Below are 22,086 nucleotides of genomic sequence, written 5' to 3'. Positions count from 1 at the left end.
TGATTTATTTTTTAGAAGGGGTTGAATAATATTTACAACGAATAAAATGCAGTTCATAAAATATTACATTTATATAATAACTTTGACATATATCAATTGTCCAGCCACAACTGAATGGATCTATTTATCAAGGAGACATATACATAATTAGACCTAAACCAAACATAAAATATCACAAAAAGTTACAGAGTCGAGAAACGGTATATCACAAAGATCTACACAATCCTGAGTAATATGCTAGGACAATTCATTTTTATTTTTTTGATATAACGACAAAGTGTAATTTAATTTTTATAATGACAGTTTATAGTAAATATTCTGGATTCAGTCATCCAAAATGCTGGATAAATTACCGAACTGACTGATATAGCATCATGTGCACGGAAAACATGAGACACGTGAGAAATATTATTTAATAAAAATAATGAATTAAAAATAAACGACTTAAAAAAGTCTGAAATTATATAATAGGGAAAAGTCTTCTCCTGGACGAAATTAAACGAATTAAAACATTTTAGTGTCTTGATCCAGAAGATTTTCTTTAACCATAATATTCCAAACTCATGACGGTTGATACTACTCTTTTTAAATTTTAAAATTATATCTAAATCATAGTATCTATCTCTTCCTTAGACGATGAACAACAAGGCTTCATTAAGGTACGTCCTGTACGGATGCCATTTTTGTCCTCAGTGAAGTGAAGACGCAGAATAAAATTATCAGAAATTTCTAGAATAATAAAAGTACTGAAAATTAAACCGTTGATAAGATCGTAAAATAATCATTTTAAGCATATCGCAGTGATATATAAGGAAAGAATGTTACTCTCTCAAGGAAAAGATGGCAGTAAGACCTATGTTTACCAGTGGACGTGTACAGGTTGATGAGGATTATGATTAAAAATAGACTATCCTTTGACAAGCAAGAATAATTCAATAACTCACCCAACAGCATAAAAGGTAGCGGTGGAAATCTTATCTCAAAGCCACTAAGGAACTTAGAAACATGGAAATCCTACATAGAAAAAATATGTGTATCGTACATATGATGATCAAATATATAGAGAAGGAGAAACAGAACCTTCCATTATTAAATCGGAGAGAGACGATACCGTTGCAGTACTAAACAACAACATTGCAGCAGGTCTGGAGAATGTACAGTACACTCCGATATAGTAATGATTGTATATAAATATGGAAAAACAATTCTACGATAATCTAGTTTTAAAAATATATATAATAACGAAAAAATTCCGGAGGTATGAACACTGAACTAATAAATAACATAATAAATAACACCTGTGTTTGTTGATTTAATAATTTTTGTTAAGGGGATACGTAATAAAACTCTCCCAGGACCAACTTCAGAAAGTACTAGGGAATCTCGAATCATGGACAAAATCTACAGGTCTTTAATTATCAACTGCAGAATCAAAAGCTTTATTATTTGAAAATAGAGTATTTATTTAAAATAAAGTAATTATACCACTCCAGAATAAAAACGGTTTAATAAAGGAATAAATTATGTTAAGAAAATTAAATTTTTAGGCATGACATTAAACAGATTATCCTAAAATTACCACATTCATGATCTAAAAATACTTATCAATCTGCACTTAACATTATAAAAACTGTTGCGTACAACAGATAGGGAACAGATAGTAAAAGTCTGACTCTTATGACTCTTAAGTCATTGATCAGGTCCAAACTCGATTACGCTTGTATTACTTACGATTCAGCAAAACCAGGTGCCTTTTATATTAGCCCTACTCAAAGTCTACAAAGTGGAGCTGGAGAATTTCCCTTAAAATTTTAATGAAAACAACTTTCGCCAACATATGCGGCATCAAGACAGGCTAATCTTATGAATACTGTTATCCCCTACGTTAATTCAGATCGTTTTAGGAATATTTTTACAAAACCTACTAGGCTTGACTTTTCATTTTATAAAAGGTTTAAAAGATACCTGAACGAACTTAAATTTAAATTTCCAGATCCCTATTGTTTTCCAAAATCACAAATATAGATGTCCTTAAAAGAATAAACCAAGAACGCCAACTTTTCGAAATCATCAAGAAAAGGAAAACGGCGTATCTAGGTCACATCATGCGAAATGCAAAATACCAGTTCCTCCAACTTATAATCCAGGGTAAAATTGAAGGCAAGAGAGGAATGGGACGCAAGAAAATGTCCTGGCTCCGAAACATAAGGCAATGGACAGGGATTAACGACATACAATCTCTGATACATATTGCAAGAAATAGAGAATTAATGGAAAATGTGATCGCTAACACCCATTAGTGGATTTGCATCTGAAGAAGAAGAAGAATTGTTTTCCAAATGTCAACACTGTACCTTCTTGGACTGTTTGCATCCCAACTATCAATACCAAACTCTCCTTACACAAAAAGCAGATACCCATCCCAAAACATTATATTAATATGTCCTTCAAGAACTCAAGCCATACGGTAATCATAATCTCACATATACCGATGCTTCTAAATCTATAAAAAGAGTACGAGCAGCATTAAATTAACATCCAATTACACATCTAAGTTAACCACTATTCTCAACTTAATAAATTTTGTGGTAGAAAATCGTATTAAAAACACTGTCATTACTTCGGATTGCCTAAGTTCTGTACTGCGTTGTAACATCCTGGCCGTCAAAGTCTGCTAATTATTAAATCAGCATTAAACCAACTGCAAACTATAAACATAAATATTAACTTTCTATAGATTTCTTCACATATTATCATGGTCAGACCAATGCAGACCAAGTGGAATTAATCAACATCCAAACTACGAGAAGTAAAACATTCGATAGGACTTTGGAAATCAGTACCAAATAAGCGTTTACATCAAACTATCCAATTACTATACCAAAAAAAATAAATGCAAAAATATGCGAAGACAACAAAATAATTAGCCTAATGAGCCACTTACTTCAAACGTTTTTAAAAGTGATACATAACAGAATATATATAAAAAATGTGAAGAACAAGTGTCATGGACACAATTTAGATTCCGCGATACCTTAGGCACCCGAAAAGCTCTATTTGCTATAAAAGTGCTTATCCAGAGGTACAGGGATGTCAACTGTGATATATATATTAGTTTTATCGACTACAAAAAGGCATTAAATAGAGTAAAACATGACAAGAATATATCCATCTTCAAAGAAGCGGGCTTGAATGATAGAGACTTGCGAATTATATATAATTTATATTACAACCAAAACTGCCAACATTAAAGTGGATGACCAGTCGAGAGAGACAATCTCCATATATAGAGGAGTGAGACAAGGATGCAATATATCTCCGGTGCTATTTAACATGTACTTGGAGCGTATCTTCGAGCAACACTAAGACAACTACAGGAAAGCAACTCAGATATGTCGCACATATCAGATATGTCTGGAATATAAGCTGGATCGCAATACGAACAAAAGAAAGTACATGGTAGTAAGTAAGCGTGAAATATTAAATACACATATTTTGGTAAACCAACAACCAATTGACAGGGTAAACAGCTATACATATCTTGGTACTAACATAAACAGTCAATGTGAATACTCTACTAAAATAAAATAGTAAAATGAAATAACGCATAGGGAAAGCAAGATCAGCGTTCGTAAAGATGAAGTCTCTTTTCAGAAGTCACGATTTAAGTAATCGAAGTTTCTTTAGAAAAGCTCAAGGCCTTCGAGATGTGGTGTTACAGGCGCATCTTACGAATTTCATGGGTGAATAGTGTGACTAATATTGAGGTCCTACGTAGAATGGGCAAGGAATGCGAGATCACTAACACAATCAAAGAGCGCAAATTAGAATATTTTGCCCATGTTATGAGAAATTAACACAGATATGGCTTATTGCAACTCATTCTTCAGGGCGAGGTATTTGGAAAGAGAGGACCAGGGAGAAGAATATCTTGGGTTTAAAACCTAAGGAAGTAGTTCAACACGTCTACAACCGGACTATTTCGAATAGCTGCAAGTAAAGTTAGAAGAAGATTTCATTTCGTCTGATAATAGACCACACCGCCTAAACTCATAAACATCTACTGAAGAGTGAATTAAAACCACAATGCTACGTATGTGATATTGTACTCAGGGTTCGCCATATTTTACTGGAGTGTCCGTTATATTGTATGGAAAGACTTTAATATACATGAAAAGATACCTTACAACCAATATTAAGTGATGGAATTGATATTAAAAATTTGTTACCATACTTATATTCCATAAATGTAGTAAATAAATTGTAAAACTTTAAATTGTACTACGCCAATGACTCTTTAAGTTTGACACATAAAATAATACAAAAAAAAATAAAGTTCAGAATAAATTTAAACTCCGGTAGTCAAAACATGGGTGGAATACATAATATACCAACAGGTAGGAATTAATAAAAGAGAAAACAAATTAAAACAATAAAAAATATCAGTATATGTACAGTATCACATCCAAATAAAACCATAAAACCGTATATCAGTTAAATAGTTCATTATATTAAAAAAAAAAATGAATTGTCCTATAGTTAAAATATAACTTTAAATGGTTTTTTTATAAACTCTTAAGTATAGGTCTTACCTATATAATATTAGAATAAACATACAAAGATTTGCTCATAAATACACAAAAAGTCATTGTAGAAACAGTTGATTCTTTAGTTTAATATAATAACCAAATATAATAATTTTATGTAAAAAAATTTTCGTCCATGCAGAAGTAATATTATATAATAAATGAATATTTTACCTTTACCAAAGGTTTGCTATATTATAATCAAACATAAACTTTAAAACTTGATGTTACTTTAGTTTGCTCTTGCCTTGCTATTCGTATTCATCCATCGGCAGACTCGTCAACTTAACTCGGACTTTCATTTCAAAGCCACAGACTCTTTGAACTTTATACTGCATGCGTTTGAAATAATTCTACGGCAACACTCAAATAATCCACACGATTAGAAGTTTTACTACCAGCCCACATCCAGCCGACTCATCAAATTTACCGTATTGAAATTTGATACACATAATAATATTGGGTGTCATTTTTTTAGGGAGATCATTTTGGACAAGTTCTAGCGCCAATTGAATTTTTAACCCTGTTTCGAGTGGTTAGTATCGATATGGATACACACTAGCACAGGAGGATCGACGGAATCACGTGCCCTCCAAAGCACGACAAATGTATAATTTTTAGAGATGAAAATATCGTTTATGTGCCGAGATTCGAACTCGTGAGCTCCGGTTTAGAGTGCCAGTATCTGAGCTACGGCCGTCCACATTTAAGATTAATAAACATTATTTAATGTGAAAATAACTTTGCATATCATATATCAAACTAATAAGTGGTAATCAAAAAAAAAATAAAATAATGAAAGCAATAAAAAAATTTTAATAAAAATCATGGGAAACCTTTTTTGATTATTTTTTAGATATTTAGATAAATATTTATTTAAACATTTTCTAATTTATTTCTAGTTTTTTTTAATACTTTATGCTTAAAACTTCTTGCTTGGATGCAATTTCTGATAAAAACATAATAAAATAAAAATATTTTTAGCTGATATTTATTTTAATCTGAACATCTAGTTGTTATACTTTTGAAGTTTTTATTTGTTTTATTAACATGAATGATTGTTTCATTGACTTTTTGGATAGATTTGGAGCTTCTACAAAACGAAGAAGTGACATATAGAATAAACAATAAATGTAACATCATTAGTTAATTTAAAGTTGTGCCAAAACATTCTTAGAAACTTTCGAACAGGTTTAGGCCCCTTTTGCAAGAGCGTCTTCAGCCTTGTGACTCGGTTATGCGTCCACGTCGCACGGTTTGGATCCCTCCCTCCTGGCCAGGAGCTTGGCTAGGAGCAAAGCAAGCGGATGGTTTTCTTCAGCTTGGTAGTCGAAGTTAGCGGATGAGTCAGGAAGAGAATCGTCTCTGCGTCCATATCGCATAAAAGAGGGACTTTTGCCAAATCTTAGAAAGATATCTTTACGTTTTGGGTGCTTTTCTTGGCCTGTCTGGGAGGAGGAGTCAACGGAACGTTTTGAGCGTGTTTTTTCGTCTTGTTCGTGAAATGATCGACCTGGAAAGAATATAAGATAAGTTTAAAATAAATTTTTATTAAAACAATTTTCTTTTATAAAAGGTATATTAATAAAAATCCTAATAGGGCTACATCACAAAACGTTTTCGGAATAAGTATTCCGTCATCAGTGCTATCTGGATGTACATGTTTGAAGTCACTAAATATGTGGGTAGAAACCTTTTAAATGTAGTTTGATTAACTTTGAATTGTATCTTTAATACTCAATACCTACTATGTTTAAGTCATAAAAGGAACTGGTCACATGACAACGTAGGACTCCACTGGGGTTGCTAGTCTTTAGACAAAGAGTCGGTGAGGACTTTTTAATAGTCAGTTGTCAGTTGCTATTTTACAAACACAAAACAATTTAGTATATTGGTTGTATTGAATGTTGTATTGTTATTTAATTCCTATCGTCTATAATTTTTCTGATAAGCACTTAACATAATATGCTATTGTTGTTACCTTCTATTACCTTCTGGTGAGCATTTCTGGATTCCTTTAGGTGTTATGTTGCTTCCTTTTTTTAATCTCGTTAAAAGCTTACAACGCTTACAAACCCATCTGAAATTCGCGCTCTTATAGGCTTTTTATATTTGGCAGGGACATATAAAGCCCATCACCTGAATACAGAAGATATCTGGCAAACTAATGGCAAAGGTATCGAAATATTTAGACTAGTTATATCCTTATCCCGATTTCGGTTTCTTCTAAGATGCATTAGATTTGATGATAAGGTCGATCGTGAAGAACGTAGGAGACTGGATAAATGGCCGTCATCCGAGTATTTTTTGACAAATTGGTAGAAAAGTGTAAATCGGGATATAACTCTTCGCAAAATTTAACATGCGATGAAATGCTTCCTGGATTTTTAGGGAATTTCCCTTGGATACAATATATTCCAAGCAAACCCTCATAGTATGGGCTCAAAATTTTTAGTTTATGTGATGCTGAAATGTATTATACCACAAATATTGAGGTTTATGTGGGTCGTCAACCAGTTGGCCCATTTACTGTAGAGAATTCCCCGAAAGACGTTGTAAAAAGAATGTGTGCGCCAATAAAGAATTCTAGGCGCAACATTACTCTAGATAATTGGTTCATTAGCATTCCCCTAATAGATGTTTTAAAAAAAGAATTTGGATTGACTGTTGTGGTGACCATTAGAAAGAACAAATGGGAACTGCCCCCTGAATTACTTCAAGGATCTCGTCCTCTAATATCAAGTATGTTCGCCTTTAGCGATACATGTACCTTAGTGTCGTATATCCCCAAAAAGAAGGAAGTTGTATTGCTTGTTTCAAGTCTACATGATGACGATGCTATAGATAGAGAAACATTTGAACATTATAAACCAGAAATTCTGACGTTTTCTAACAAAACAAAAGGCGGGGTTGACGTCGTTGATCAGCTATGCTCCTCTTATGATGTTTCGCGAAAAACAAGACGTTGGCCCATGGCAATTTTTAACACCATACTAAATATCGCAGGCATTAATTCGCTTGTGATTCATGCAAGTAACAACCTTGCTGATAATAAAATGCTTAGAAGAAAATTTTTGAAGCATTTAGCATTTTCTCTTATAGATAAACATCTACGGGTCCGAGCAACAGTAGATAATTTAAATAGAGATCTGAAGTTACGTATTAAGGCCATATGTAATATTCCTAACACAGACGGCACTCCAATGAATGAAGGAGTACATGGTAGATGCTACTTTTGACTTTTGCGACCGTTAAAAGAACCGGAAAACGACTGTTTCCTACTGGAAATGTAAAAACTTTTTATGCAGAGAACATATACATGCAGTATGCGAAGAGTGCCAAACTGAACTTATTCGGATTAACTAAAAGTTTCCTTTTTTTTATCGGAGTAGAAAATAGTTTTTTTAATGTTGTGTCCAGTGTTTTTAACATTAGTTTACTTTTTATATTATTTTGTAATATGTTACTCTACTTATTAAACCTTAATAAAATCGTATTTTACTTAAACTGGTTCCAAATACTTTTATTTCCACAAACTAAGAAGTAAAAGATCAAACGGTCGTTTCGACCGCGCGCGACTACTAATTTTCAAAAATTCCTAGCGACTACTGAAGGGTTAAATTCCCTGTTTATGAATAACAATAAATAATTATTTTTTGGTAAAACCTTTTGTCGACGACAACCCATTTTGTATTTGAACGGTCCGCCACTGCAGCCCAGCCAGCCAGCTAGTCGGTACAGACGACAGATGACAGAATGACATTCCATCACCAGCCGTTGAGAAGCATAGAACTATTTGTTATTGTTTTCATATTTTTGTGCAAATTCATAAATAAATGCAGTATTTTAGACTATTAATTAATTTCAATGAATACAGTCCACTACAACAATAAACATTGGTCCATTCGACCCGATATTTGTGATAAAATCAGTGCTAAAAGTGATTCACAGTTAACGGTAAAGTGAAAGAACACGTGGGATTGCCGAACAATATACAGCCAAAAATACCGGTGAGTTCCCATCTGATTCCTATACCTATTTATACTGTTTTTGTTTGTGTAAGTTGCATAAAACTATTTACAATCTATATATCTATTTAAATTCAATTCGAATCTATTTGATTAATAAACAATGTCGGACGAACACTTAAAAAGATTAACCAGAAAACGTGCTGGTCATAAAGTTTCATTTACAATTTTCTCCAAATTTCTAGAGTCTATTAAATGCAAATTAGAATTACATGATGTTGAAAAAATCGAACTAAGCGACAGAATAAATAAACTAGAAAATACATTTTTAGAAATTAAAATTATCCAATCAGAAATAGAAGAATTGGCAGACGATCCCGAACCACACTTTGTGATAAGGGAAGAACTTGAAAACAATTTTTATTCACTATCGGCTAATGCCAAAGCATTGTTAAATAAATTCATTTCGGATATTGATGATAAAAAGTCGGTGACAAGCGAGCATACAAACAATAACACTTCTATTTCTGACGGGGCTTATCGTTTACAAGGTGTAAAACTGCCAACAATACAAATTCCAAAGTTCGACGGCACATACGAATTTTGGCTAGAATTTCGAGACACTTTTGAGTCACTCATTCATACAAATGATAGTATTACAAATATTCAGAAGTATCATTATCTTCGGGCATCATTACAAGGAAATGCCGCCGCAGTCATAAAACCTATCGAATTTTCCGCAAACGGGTACAATTTGGCATGGGACTCTGTATGTGATCGATACAATAATAAAAAACTCTTAATACACAATCATATTAAAGCTTTATTTTCATTGGAATCTATTCACAAAGAATCTTTTGTAAAATTTCGTAAATTAGTAGATGATTTTTCAAAACATTTAAAGTCACTTCAACAATTAAATCAGCCGTGTGAACAATGGGATGCTTTACTTATATTCATTATAACATCAAAACTAGACGAAACTACTATTAGGGAATGGGAAAAGCATATTGCTACTCAAACGGAACTACCAACTTTATCCGATCTAAAAGGATTTTTAAAATCAAGAGCAGATTTTCTAGAGGCAATTGAAATGAACATTGAAACAAAAAATAAAAGTAAGGAGAACAGGACGACTAGGGGATTCTTAGCAACAAAAACAAACTATACATGCGTCTCTTGTCAAGGCGACCATAGCATTTACACTTGCGAAACATTTTTAAATTATCCAATAAACGAAAGGTGGAATTTTATTAGATCAAAATCATTGTGTACAAACTGCTTGCGATCGGGTCACTCCAATAAACAGTGCAAACTCGGGCCATGTCGCAAGTGCAAAGCACGTCACAACTCACTTTTACACAATAATACAAATGATAGGAGCATCATTATAAGCCAAAATAATTCGGGCACGTTCAATAGAAATTCGAATATATCCAATAGCAGTATTAATACAAATCCATCACAAAGTACAAGTGAGCCAATAAATCCAGTAACAAGTAACAATACATTTTGTGGTAACAGCATGCTTTCTTGTTCTGATACAGGCTATGTTTTTCTCTCAACAGCAATCTTAAGTGTTAAAGATATGAATGGTAAAATGCAAAGGGCTCGTGCACTATTGGATTGCGGGTCTCAATCTTCATTTATCACAACAAACATGTGTAACAAACTAGGAATCAAACCACAAGATGTCAGCTTAAATCTTTTGGGCATAGGCAACAAACTATCAACTATTACAGGTCAATGTCAGTTAGAGATTTGCACATCTAATAATAAATTTGTAAAAATAATCAACTGTTTTGTATTGCCAAAAATAACAAATATTCTTCCTCATACAAACATTGATGTAAGCGCTATAAACATTCCTAATACAATTCGGTTAGCAGATCCTAATTTTGGCAATGCTGGATCTATTGACATTCTTATCGGCGCAGATATTTTTTGGCATTTGATTTGTAAAGGTCGCATATCTTTAGATCAAGGTCCTATTTTAACAGAAACAATATTTGGGTGGATAATTTCTGGCCCGCTGGGATCGGTTCCCCACAATACAATATCTTGCAATCTTAGCACAAATCTGGAACTAACTAAACTTCTTCAGCAATTTTGGGAAGTAGAGGAATTGCCAAATATTCCTCATCTATCTGAAGAAGAGCAATTGTGCGAGGACAATTTTCAAAAAACTACTACACGTGATCCAAATGGTAGATTCATAGTTATGATGCCATTAAAACAATATCCGCATGTGTTGGGTGATTCAAGGATACAAGCTGAAAGAAGATTTCATCATCTAGAAAAAAGATTAGCACAAAACAATCCTCTTCGCGAACAATATATACAATTCATGCGCGAATATCAGGAGCTAAACCACATGTCGTTAGCAGATATCTCTGAAAACTCTACTGTCGACTACTACATGCCACATCATGGTGTCCTAAAGGAGGACAGTCTTACAACAAAACTTCGTGTCGTGTTTGACGCATCTTCACCAACAAGCAACGGGTTATCATTAAACAATATTCAATGCGTCGGACCCAGTATACAACAAGATCTATTCTCAATTCTCATCCGATTCAGAAAACACATTCCATCACCAGCCGTTGAGAAGCATAGAACTATTTGTTATTGTTTTCATATTTTTGTGCAAATTCATAAATAAATGCAGTATTTTAGACTATTAATTAATTTCAATGAATACAGTCCACTACAACAATAAACACCTTTGTTAGCATAATTTTTTCTTCCTGGAATACATTTTTATTGGAACAGGTGTTACGGGGTTTGTCATATAATGATTTAGTTTTTGATATTTATATAATAGTTTAAGGGATAATTTAAATATCTCTTGATATGAGTTGATTTTCTGTAGACTTTAGCTACACAAATTATATCTTCCCTTGTCATTAACACATCCAAAAAAGTTCCGAAGTGGAAATCGAAACACCAAAATAAACATATTTTCAAGTAAAATTGTGGTTAATTCTTATTAGAGATAGAAAGTAATATTAAAATGCCATTAGAAAATAGCTTTAGAGCAATACAATAAAGCTAATTTCATTAACATCAACATCATAAGTGGTGCCCGATTTGAGAATAGACATTCTGAAGTTGATTCCTCCATTCGGTTCCATTCTGAGCAGCTTGATGCCAGTTGACAACACCGATTATCTCTGGCATCTGCATCTACACCATACCTTCATCTCAAGCTTAGCCTACCTATTCGTCTGGTTCCCTTGCTCTTCGACAATAAAATACTTTGGACAGAATAGCTTTCATGTGCTCCGGCCAGACATCCTGCCCGCCACAGGTGTGTAATTTTTATTGTAATTAATATGTTTCTGGCCTCGACAAATATTTATATTTATTGTATCGTCTAAAGTTATATCGATGATGCCAGATTATGTTTTTATTTATTGGACCTAGTATTTTCCTTATCGAACCTTTCATTTGAATATTAACCCACGAGAGTCTCTGGGGTCCAAATGGGTAAGCTCTTTTCGATCTTTTACGATTTCTAAACTGATCTTTTATTCTCTATTTATTACCATATAATATTTCTCGGCAGACTTAGGTGATGAGTTTACCAATTTTAATAACTGGATTTCGTGATCAAATAAACCTTCTTCCACCATATAGCTGAGAGGCATTGAGTTCCTGTAGAAATCATTGGAAGTGATTGTTTGACGTAATAATATTTGTGGTAAACTCTCTTCAATAAGGTCTATGTCTAAGTCCCCAAATAACTAGATTGGTATTGTTTTATTCATAAACATGTGTAAGGACTTCTCTACTCTACTCTACTCCTAAAAGATCATTGTGATGAAAATCATGAGATCTGCACGCTCCTCCCACTATCAAGTGCCAATTAATTTGTAAGAAAAGTATTGTGGGTTATATCTAAAGACTTCATAATAATCAAAACAATCTTTAATAAAAACCCCTACACCTCCACATTACTTGTCACTACACATATATACTGCGCTATATCCATTCACAATAAAATATGGTTCTTCACCAGCTCTCAAACAATATTCAGCCACTATAATTACATCTAGCATATTCAATGTAACTACCAATCCTTCTAGTTCTATATTTTTATTCCTTATTGATTGTGCATTTAACTAAAGTATACCAAACTCAGTACTATTCAATCGTTAAATTTTTTATCCAACCTAAATTGAATTTTACATTCAGTAGTCATCTTTAATTTAAAAATTTTACCCTAATTTATTACGGTTATTTATTAAGTTATTACGGTTATATATATATATATATATATATATATATATATATATATATATATATATATATATATATATATATATATATATATGTATATATCTCCGAATCCTCAAATAGACTCTTACCATTTTTTATCCAACAATTTGTGATTTTTTTTTTAAATTTATTTATTAAGTCATGTTGAATGAGCTTGTCTTCGACATGATATTGTCTTCGATTCCCGTTCTTATGCATAATTAACATTAATTTTGTAGTAAGAGATGTGTTTTGGGTCCATATTATGTTATAATCTGAAGCACACATTGATTATGTACCTTTCTATTAATGGTCATAGAGATTTCATTATTGAGTGTCCCTTCAATCAGCTGTGTGCAGCCCAACCTAGACCAATTCTTCTTTGTATTTATTATGTCTGGTTGGCTCGCATAATTTTTAAGTAATGACCAAATAAAGCAGAATAATGTTCGGTGTGAATATTATACTTATATTTAAAACGTTAGCTGCCACTTTTAATAGAATACCTTGAAACAATGAACATATTTTGCTAAAAGCTGTAAATTTAAAAAAAATATTATAATTTATTGACCAAATTCCAATAAACTAAACTCGATTATTGTAGTATAGACCGTTTATCAAATGTTTAATTGGTTTTACAAATACCGTATGAATGTTGGATAATATTAAACTCTCTAATTATGAAAGGATTACTAATTAATGCCAAGAATTTGATAGGGTTTGCTAGTAAACGTTACTAATTTCAAATCGTTCCACTTAATTGAGGTATCGATTTAAAGGCCGACAATTATCAAACAACATACGAGATCCGGAAATAATTATTTCCAGCTATAAATTGCAATAAAACACACAATTTCAAGAGCAATCTTGTTTTTATTACGAATAAAAGAGGTATGCTGAATCTTAGACAAAATAAGAGAGAAAAAAGTGTAACACAAATATTAATAAAATCTATAAGAAATCAACAACGTCCGAAAATAGCAGTGAAAGTGGTTCCGCAGCATCTGAACAATTTTCCCCAGCTGGCAATGCTGTTGACTTTGATAAAGTTGGGTAAGTCACAATAGACGACCAAGATGCAGAGTGCGTATTTTATGAGAGGCGATTTTAAGCAAACAGAAAAACAGAGCTTTGTATACAATGTCTTGTATACAAGACATTGTATACATGTATGTAAAATTTGTGGAAACATACATAATATGCTGAGGAGCTAAGAGACCGTCAGATTTCCGACTAAGTTCGTCAACGATGTTATCCTTTATGCCGTTGAGAGTAATCAAAGATAAAATCAAGGCGAATAAAATATTTGAACACTGTGTGGTTTCCTGGGGAACTTTTCTTAAAAATTAAATTTTCTTTTGTCATAGATAGAAGTATTAAATCTATTTTTAAAAATTTTCGCATAAGGGTTACCTTTGCCCTAATGGTGTTAATTATGACGTAAACATTTATTGTTTAGGTTATAATTAAATCATTTTTCATGATTTTCTCCTTCATGACACTAGAAAGTTTGTTAGTTTTCATGATAAGCAACCTGCAAAAAAGGCATAACGGTAGGTAGTGAAAACAAAAAATTTTACCTTGGAAAATTTGTGGAAAATTGGGAAAAGTCGATTTTTAGAAAAATGCACCCTGGTTCACTTCTTATTCCTTTGTCTTTGATTACCTCGTATGATATTTTTCAGTACACAAAAAGGCAGAAGGGATAAAATCGTGGTCGAACTTCGTATTAAAATTTGATGGTCTATGAGAAAGACACTTACGTTTGCGATTCTTGCAAATAGTTTTAATTTATTTCTGTTTTCCTAACTAAGTTATTAAACTAGGGTTATCGGTTAAATAAGCATTTGTGTGTCTTATTTTCCTTAGAGGCCCATATTCCAAACGCACATAGTAATTTTAAAATTTGCCTGAAATGTATATAAACATTTCGTCGGCTATATGCAATAGTAACACAGCACGAAAACTGGAAATTTGTTTGCCAATAATTTTTGTCTTATTTGTTTTACTGCATGGATTGGGATTTCGAAAAAAAAAAGTGTACTTGGGACAGCGTTAAATAGCCTTTAATGAATTGTAACACATACTTTTAAAAGTAACCCTTATTTTGAGTTGTGCCACTTTTTGCACATCAAAATTTTATCTTTCAAGACTAATTAAAGCCAAGACAAACTGTCTTTATTTTGTTAGTCTTATCAACTGAAATAAAGTTTCAATAAAGAATACTACAAGCTACTTGAATGAGAAAATGTGTTTATTAATAAATATAAGAATATGAAATTAAAAAAGTATATATATTGATAATTTGATAATATTAAGAAAAGTTATGATTAGTAATGCTTTAAATGTCGGTAGAAATCAGTGTGAATTGGTGGAACACTGTTGTCTTCATAAAGGTAAGTAAGGTATTTGTTCTTCTTTTTAGTTAATGGCAGACTGTCAGTATAAGCCTTTTCTGGTTCTATAATATCCATGCTTTCTAATTTTTTTTTATTTTTTTCTTGGTGGTATCAACTGATCCGTACTCCTCTTATGCAAATGAAGTTTGAAAATAGTAGTGAGTACCAGAGCTTTTTTTTACATGAATTTTACAAATATCGTTGAAATGAAAAGTATTTCCTTAGATATCTTTATTAAAAATTGTCGCTGTTTTAGTATTTAACTTTTTCTGGTCAAAAAGATCATTATGACATAATTCGTGTCCTTGGAATGGTTGTTTTCAACGAGCAGTTCGGATTAGCATAGCGTAATGAGTCCATAGATAAATACTCCTTTAAAAGATTAACTGATATTTCTTTCTACTAAAGAGTGAAAGCTGTCACCTTCATTTTTGAGTATGGCCGACAACTAAATAGCGATGAGTTATAGAAGAAATTTTGAAATTAGTTACAGCGTACTGATACATTGCAATTAGGTACTTGTTTTTTCTTTACCACAATTATCTGAGTAAAATCTAAATTTCAAATCATCAGAATCTGTTTTATAGATGTTCGTTTCAAATATATTAGCAGGCACGAACCAATTTCTATGGCACCTTTACTGTCTTCTTCTTTGTTTGAAAAAAAGCTGTGCATATTGCTAAGTCCCTTTTTCTGAAGTTCACATATAGAGAAATAATATGTTGACAGTTTAGATTTATAATAGCAAGCGGAAAGTTTCCTTTTAGTGTCGGAAGAGTAGCTTGTAGGTTAAAACAAGCAACTTTTTGTAAGTTAGTTACATTCTCCTTGTCAACTATTTTTAGCTGCCGGCTTAAGTTTTTCTCCCTATGATGATTGTTATAAGCATCTTCTAGGGATATTTTTTTTTCACAATACTGACATTGATCTTTTTGGGAGAATAGAATGCATAGTTAAATTCATATTTAAAAAGTTTACGATATAAACCAATTTTTACAAATTCATCATTGTCTCTTTGGCAATCAGCTTTTTAATCATTGTACAGATCTGTCAATATTTTACCTCCCTCTATATATTTTTAAGGTACTGCTTTGATAATAGTGGCCCTTCATGGTCGAAATTAAAGAAAGGTGTTTACGAACTCTGTTCATAGTTTCGTTACAACATGTTTAATTCATGCTATATTTACTTCTTTGATCGTTGCTTATAAAGCCACTTTCCGTCTTCAAAATAACAGTTCGAGTACATCTATTAGTAACTCTAATAGTGAATATAAAAAATCTTTTGCACACTCATTTTTATCTGATAACGGTTTTCCAAATAAAATACATGATTATAACTACGGCTTGGCAATTTTAATGATCAAAATTCTAAAAAGATTGCCATTTATGGGAGTCGTCCACAAAGCTTTAAAATGTGGTCCTAAAATTCGGCCAGCTTTGAAACTCCCGGGAATAATCTAATTTGTTTAAACAAGTTTTTTTTCTATTTTTTCTGTTTTTAGTATTATTTTAGGTAATTTTGTTTTGTAAAACATAAATATTTATGATTAATCTACACTTGTTCAATAAATGTATTAAATAATTTATTTATAAAAGATTTTATGAAAAAACAAATTACCCTAATCAGTTATTTCTAAAAATCGTTTTGATCTACCTATATATTGTTGTGAAAATAAATAATCTCAAAAAAAAAATTTGAGATTGTTCTCAATAAAAAATTTGTCATGGCAAACTTTATATTTTTATTATTATTTACTCATTTAACAATTTTTAACAAAATTAAAAAAAATGGTTTTTTACTTTTCCAGTAATTATAAAGTTATTCTGGTGTTTTTCTCTTAAAATACTTACTTAAGACGTAAAATGCAAATGATTAATTAAAAATGCCGAAAAAAGCCAACTTTAACCTTTTTCGAGGCTGTCTTTCAATACATGGGACATCAAATTTAGAAAAAAAAAAAGATATGGACGCGAAAGCTTATGTCCATTAATTTGAAAATGCGCAAGTTCATTTTAATTATATATGGCAAATTTAGGTTAAAATACCCATAAACAAATTAATCGTAAGAATATGATGCTACAATATTACAGTAAAAAGTTAACCCAAAGTTTTCCATGGGAAGCTGTTTATTTATAACAATTTTTCAACAAATAAAAAATTTCATTTTTAATTTAAACCTAGTTATTCTTTTGTTTATAAATAGCAGGTTTTGGTGGGTAAACTTTTTACTGTAATATTGCAGCATTACATTATTTCGATTAAAATAAGATACAGCCTGTGGGTAAGACATAAACAATGTGTTTCGAACCTTAAAGTTAAGATGTTTTGTATATCGAAACGCAACGGTATATCAATGTGTTTATGGATATTTTAAATATAAAAATATAATATTTGGATTTTTTTATAGCCCTTTTTCTATCCGAATTGTCGAATAAAGGCCTCTCCCATTTCTCGCCATTCATCCCTGTTGTGTGTTAGGCGTTTCCACATTGGTCCTGCGACTCTTTTGATATCGTCGCTCCAGCGCATTTGAGGTCTTCCTCTTGTCTCTTCGCATCGTACGGTCGCCAGTTTCCGACTTCTTTGTTCCATCTACCATCTTCGAGACGTTCGTTGTGTCCAGCCCATTTCCATTTTAATTTAGCTGCTTGTTTCGCGGCGTCCTTTATTTTTGTTTTGTTTCGAATTGCTTCGTTCGTTTGCCGATCTATTAGTGAGATACCAAGCATCTGTCGTTCCATGGCTCGCTGAGTTTTTCGAATCTTGTAAATGTTCTTTTTTGTGAATGTCCAGGTTTGAGCTCCGTAAGTGAGAACGGGAAGGATACAAGAATCGAACACTTTGGTTCTAAGGTTTTGGGGTATCTTTTTGTTTTTCAGTATGTATGAGAGTTTTCCAAATGCGGCCCATCCCATTCTTACTCGTCTACTTATTTCGGTAGTTTGGTTTTCTTTGTTTACCTTGATATTCTGACCCAGATATATGTATTCTTCTACATGTTCCACTTTTGTTCCTTGGATGGTTATCGTCGGTTGATCATCTTTATTCGACATTAGCTTAGTTTTACTCAGATTCATTTTCAGTCCTTTTTTTATGGATTCCGTATGAAGCTCATCGATCATCGTCTTCAGTTCTTTCCAGCTGTCGGCTATTAGTACTACGTCATCTGCATATTTTAGATGGTTTAAATACTTTCCGTTTATCGATAGTCCCTTCGTTTCCCAATTAAGTGATTTAAAGATGTCTTCAAGTGCGGCAGTAAATAGTTTTGGAGATATGGTGTCTCCCTGTCTTACTCCTCGGTTGATTTTTATTGGCCTCGTTTTCATTCCGTTATCCATCGTGACTACCATTTCAGCGTGTTGGTATATATTAAGTATTAATATCCTATATCTAGAATCTATTCTGATGTTGACCAGTGATTCCTCAATGGCCCATAATTCTATGCTGTCAAAAGCTTTCTCGTAGTCTATAAATGCTAAACAGATTGGTAAATTGTATTCGTTAACTTTTTCTATTAGGACCTTTAGTGTGTGAAGATGGTCACATGTACTGAACCCTTTTCTAAATCCGGCTTGCTCTACTGGTTGATATACATCGAACTTTGTTGTCAATCTATTTGTAATTATTTTTGTGAATGTTTTATAAAGTTGTGATAGTAGTGATATTGGACTATAATTTTTCAGATCTGTATTGTCCCCTTTTTTGTGTATTAATATTGCGTTAGCAGTATTCCATTCCCTTGGTATGTTTCCTTCAAATAGGCATTTATTAAAAAGTATTTTTAGGTACCTGATGACTTCTTCTCCTCCTTCTTTCAACATTTCTGCCAGAATTCCATCACTACCTGGTGCTTTATTTCTTTTCAATTCTTTAATTGCATTTTCTATTTCTACTTCGCTTATTTCGGGCATTACTTCAGAATTTACGTTTGTTATTTGTCTTTTCAGATTTTGCTTTGAAGATTCGGGGGGATCGTTTCTTGAGCGGTATAACTCAGTATAGAAGTTTTTAACTATGTTTGATATCTGAGCTTTGCTTGTTTCTAGTTGGCCTTGTTGATTTTTCATAGTTATAATATTTTTCTTTCCTAATTTCGGTTTGGTATATTTTAGACTTCGATATTTCTCTATCACTCTTTCTACATGTTCTTGTTGATGTTTTTTAATATCGTCTTTTATCTGTTTTCGTATGGCTCGATTAAGTTCTTTGTATTCTGTGGTATTTCTTTTGTTTAGTGACAGGAGCTCTTTTCGTTGTTTCAGCATATTCTTCGATTTTGCACTTATTTTGGATTTTTTGTTGTTATAGCGGGTTGCTACTTCTGAGCTAGCATTCAATATTTGGAATATAAAATCAAAATTGAACTGCGCATTTTAAAATTACTAGCTTTCATGTCACATTTTTTTTTTTTTTTTTATTTGATGTCTAACCTATCAAATAATGGCTTTGAAAAACACTAAAATTGGCTTTTTGTGGTCCTAAAATTCGGCCAGCTTTAAAACTGGCGGAAACCATCTAATTTGTTTAAACAATTTTTGTTTTCCTTTTTTTTTATGTTTTTTAGTAATATTTGAGGTATTTTTTTTAAACATAAATATTTATGATTAATATATACTTGTTCAATAAATGCCGTAAATAATTTATTTATAATAGATTTTATAAAAAAAAACACAATTTATCCTACTCAATTATTTCTAAAAATAGTATTGGTCTATGTATTTTGGAAATAAATAATCTCAAATTAATATTTGAGATTGTCCTCAATTGAAAAAATTTCTCAATGAAAAATTTTCCATGACAACCTGTATATTTATTTATTATTATTTATTTATTAAACAATTTTTAGACAAATTAAAAAAAATGGTTTTTTGCTTCGAAATTACTCGAGTAATTTCGAAGTTATTCCGATGTTTTTTTCTTAAAACACTTACTTAGAACACAAAATACAAATAAACAACTTAAAATGACGAAAAAGCCAATTTTTACATTTTTCGAAGGCATTTTTCAATACATTGGACATCGAATTTAAAAAAAAAGAGGTGAAAGAAAGTCCATTAGTTTTAAAATGTGCAAGTCCATTTTAATTTTATACAGCACAAGTTAGCTTAAAATAGCCATAAATAAATTATTCAAAAGAATATGAGGCTACAACATTTCAATAAAAAGTTAACCCACAGTTTTCTATGGGAAGCTGATTATTTATAAAAATTTTACAACAGATAAAAAATATCTTTTTTTAAGTAGTTATTCTTTCGTTTAAAATAAGCAGGTTCCCGTAATAAACTGTGGGTAATCTTTTTAATGTAATCTTGCATCATCATAGTATTTTGAATAAAATAAGATTCAGCCTGTGGGTAAGAAATAAACAATGTGTTTCAAACTTTAAAATCCACTAGTAAACTAAGTTCCTGTAGCTGGCTGTATACCATATATCACAAAAATTTTTATTTCAAATCCTTAGTAAAAGGTATATAATAAAATACCCAAACGGGCTATATCACAAATACATTACATAACGTTTTCGGAATGTAAATTCCATCATCAGTGTAACCTGAAAGTATATAACCACTTTAATTAAAAAGAACGTAAAATTTAAAATGTTAACTAAGGTTATGCAAAATGTGGTGAATACTTACAAATTATACATGCTATGAGCCACTAAAATATATGGGTGAAAACCTTTTAAATGTTATTAATTTATAAATAAGTTACATTATATGTTATTATAAATTAGGATGTTTAAGTTACCGTTGGAATTGGTAACATGGCAACGTATGGCTCTACATCGGTTACATGGTCCTGAGACAAAGTGTCTTCGAGGACCTGTTGATAACAACTTATAAAAATGACAATATTAACATGTTAGGATGGATGTCGGAACAAAGGAGTCAGTGCAACTTCAATACATCAACAATATTAAAACATCAAATAAATTTAGTAAATTTAACAGACCCACCTAAAACCCAACTACTCTTGCAATTTTTACATATCGTTACAATACACACCAAAAACATATTAACTTCATCTACCTACCTGAAACTCAAACTTATAACTCATCCTTTTTATATTTCTTAGGTAACAAATGTTTCTTTTAACATGTAGGGCTTTTTTCTTTTTTTTTTTCTTAAGTTATAACTTGAGCAATGTTTGAACAATACAATACCAAACCACCTTTTAGCCATCAATTTTCTGTTTATCTTGCATACTGGTCACCACACAAAACAACTTACCATCTTTATTCTTCACACCGAACCAGTAATTTATGTTCATGAACTTATAACTTAAAAAATCTATTATATTTACCAGGTACCAAACGTTGTTTTCTGACATAGAGGGCCTTCCATGCTTAAGTTGTAAGTTAAGCAATACATGAACATTACATTACAAAAACATTCTTTTCATATTCAAATTTCATCTCAACAGCACATTCAAACATATCATTTACTATACCACTCCTGAACAACAAATTTTATAGAACCATCTTCCTACATATGTGTTTTTTACTATTTCCTATGTCCCAAATGTTTCATAACATACAGGACCTTTGTTAAAATCTTTAGTTAAGAACAAATTTAGACACATGTATAGTTGGTTGCCTATCGATACCTACAAAATTTCATGTACTCCAGTCTACCTAAATCAATTTATAAAACAAATTTTTTCAATGTTTTTGAACATAAATATAGGACAAATTCCCATTACAGACTACAACATTGATGGTTGATACTGTTATATTATTATAATTTTAATTTATTCAATTTTAAATAATGCTGGCTTCTTTCATTTTTAGACAAGCATCCTAATTTATAATAACATATAATGTAACATATTTATAAATTAATAACATTTTAAGTGTTTTCACCCATA

The 22,086-nt window shown here is 31.6% G+C and overlaps 1 protein-coding gene across 1 annotated transcript in view; it reads right to left on the bottom strand.

Annotated features, from left to right (window-relative positions):
• The window catches only part of FMRFa (FMRFamide related propeptide), a 381,043-nt gene continuing 358,957 nt past the window's right edge, over positions 1 to 22,086 (bottom strand). The window contains exon 3 of the mRNA XM_072525853.1: positions 1 to 6,099. Within this exon, the coding sequence (XP_072381954.1) occupies positions 5,822 to 6,099 (278 nt within the window). The 3' untranslated portion in view covers positions 1 to 5,821. The remainder of the gene's footprint in view (positions 6,100 to 22,086) is intronic.

Source organism: Diabrotica undecimpunctata, chromosome 3, assembly GCF_040954645.1.
Source record: "Diabrotica undecimpunctata isolate CICGRU chromosome 3, icDiaUnde3, whole genome shotgun sequence".
Taxonomy (NCBI): Eukaryota; Metazoa; Arthropoda; class Insecta; order Coleoptera; family Chrysomelidae; genus Diabrotica; species Diabrotica undecimpunctata.
The sequence above is the reverse complement of the archived record's forward strand: the minus strand, read 5'-3'. Positions and strand labels throughout refer to the sequence as shown.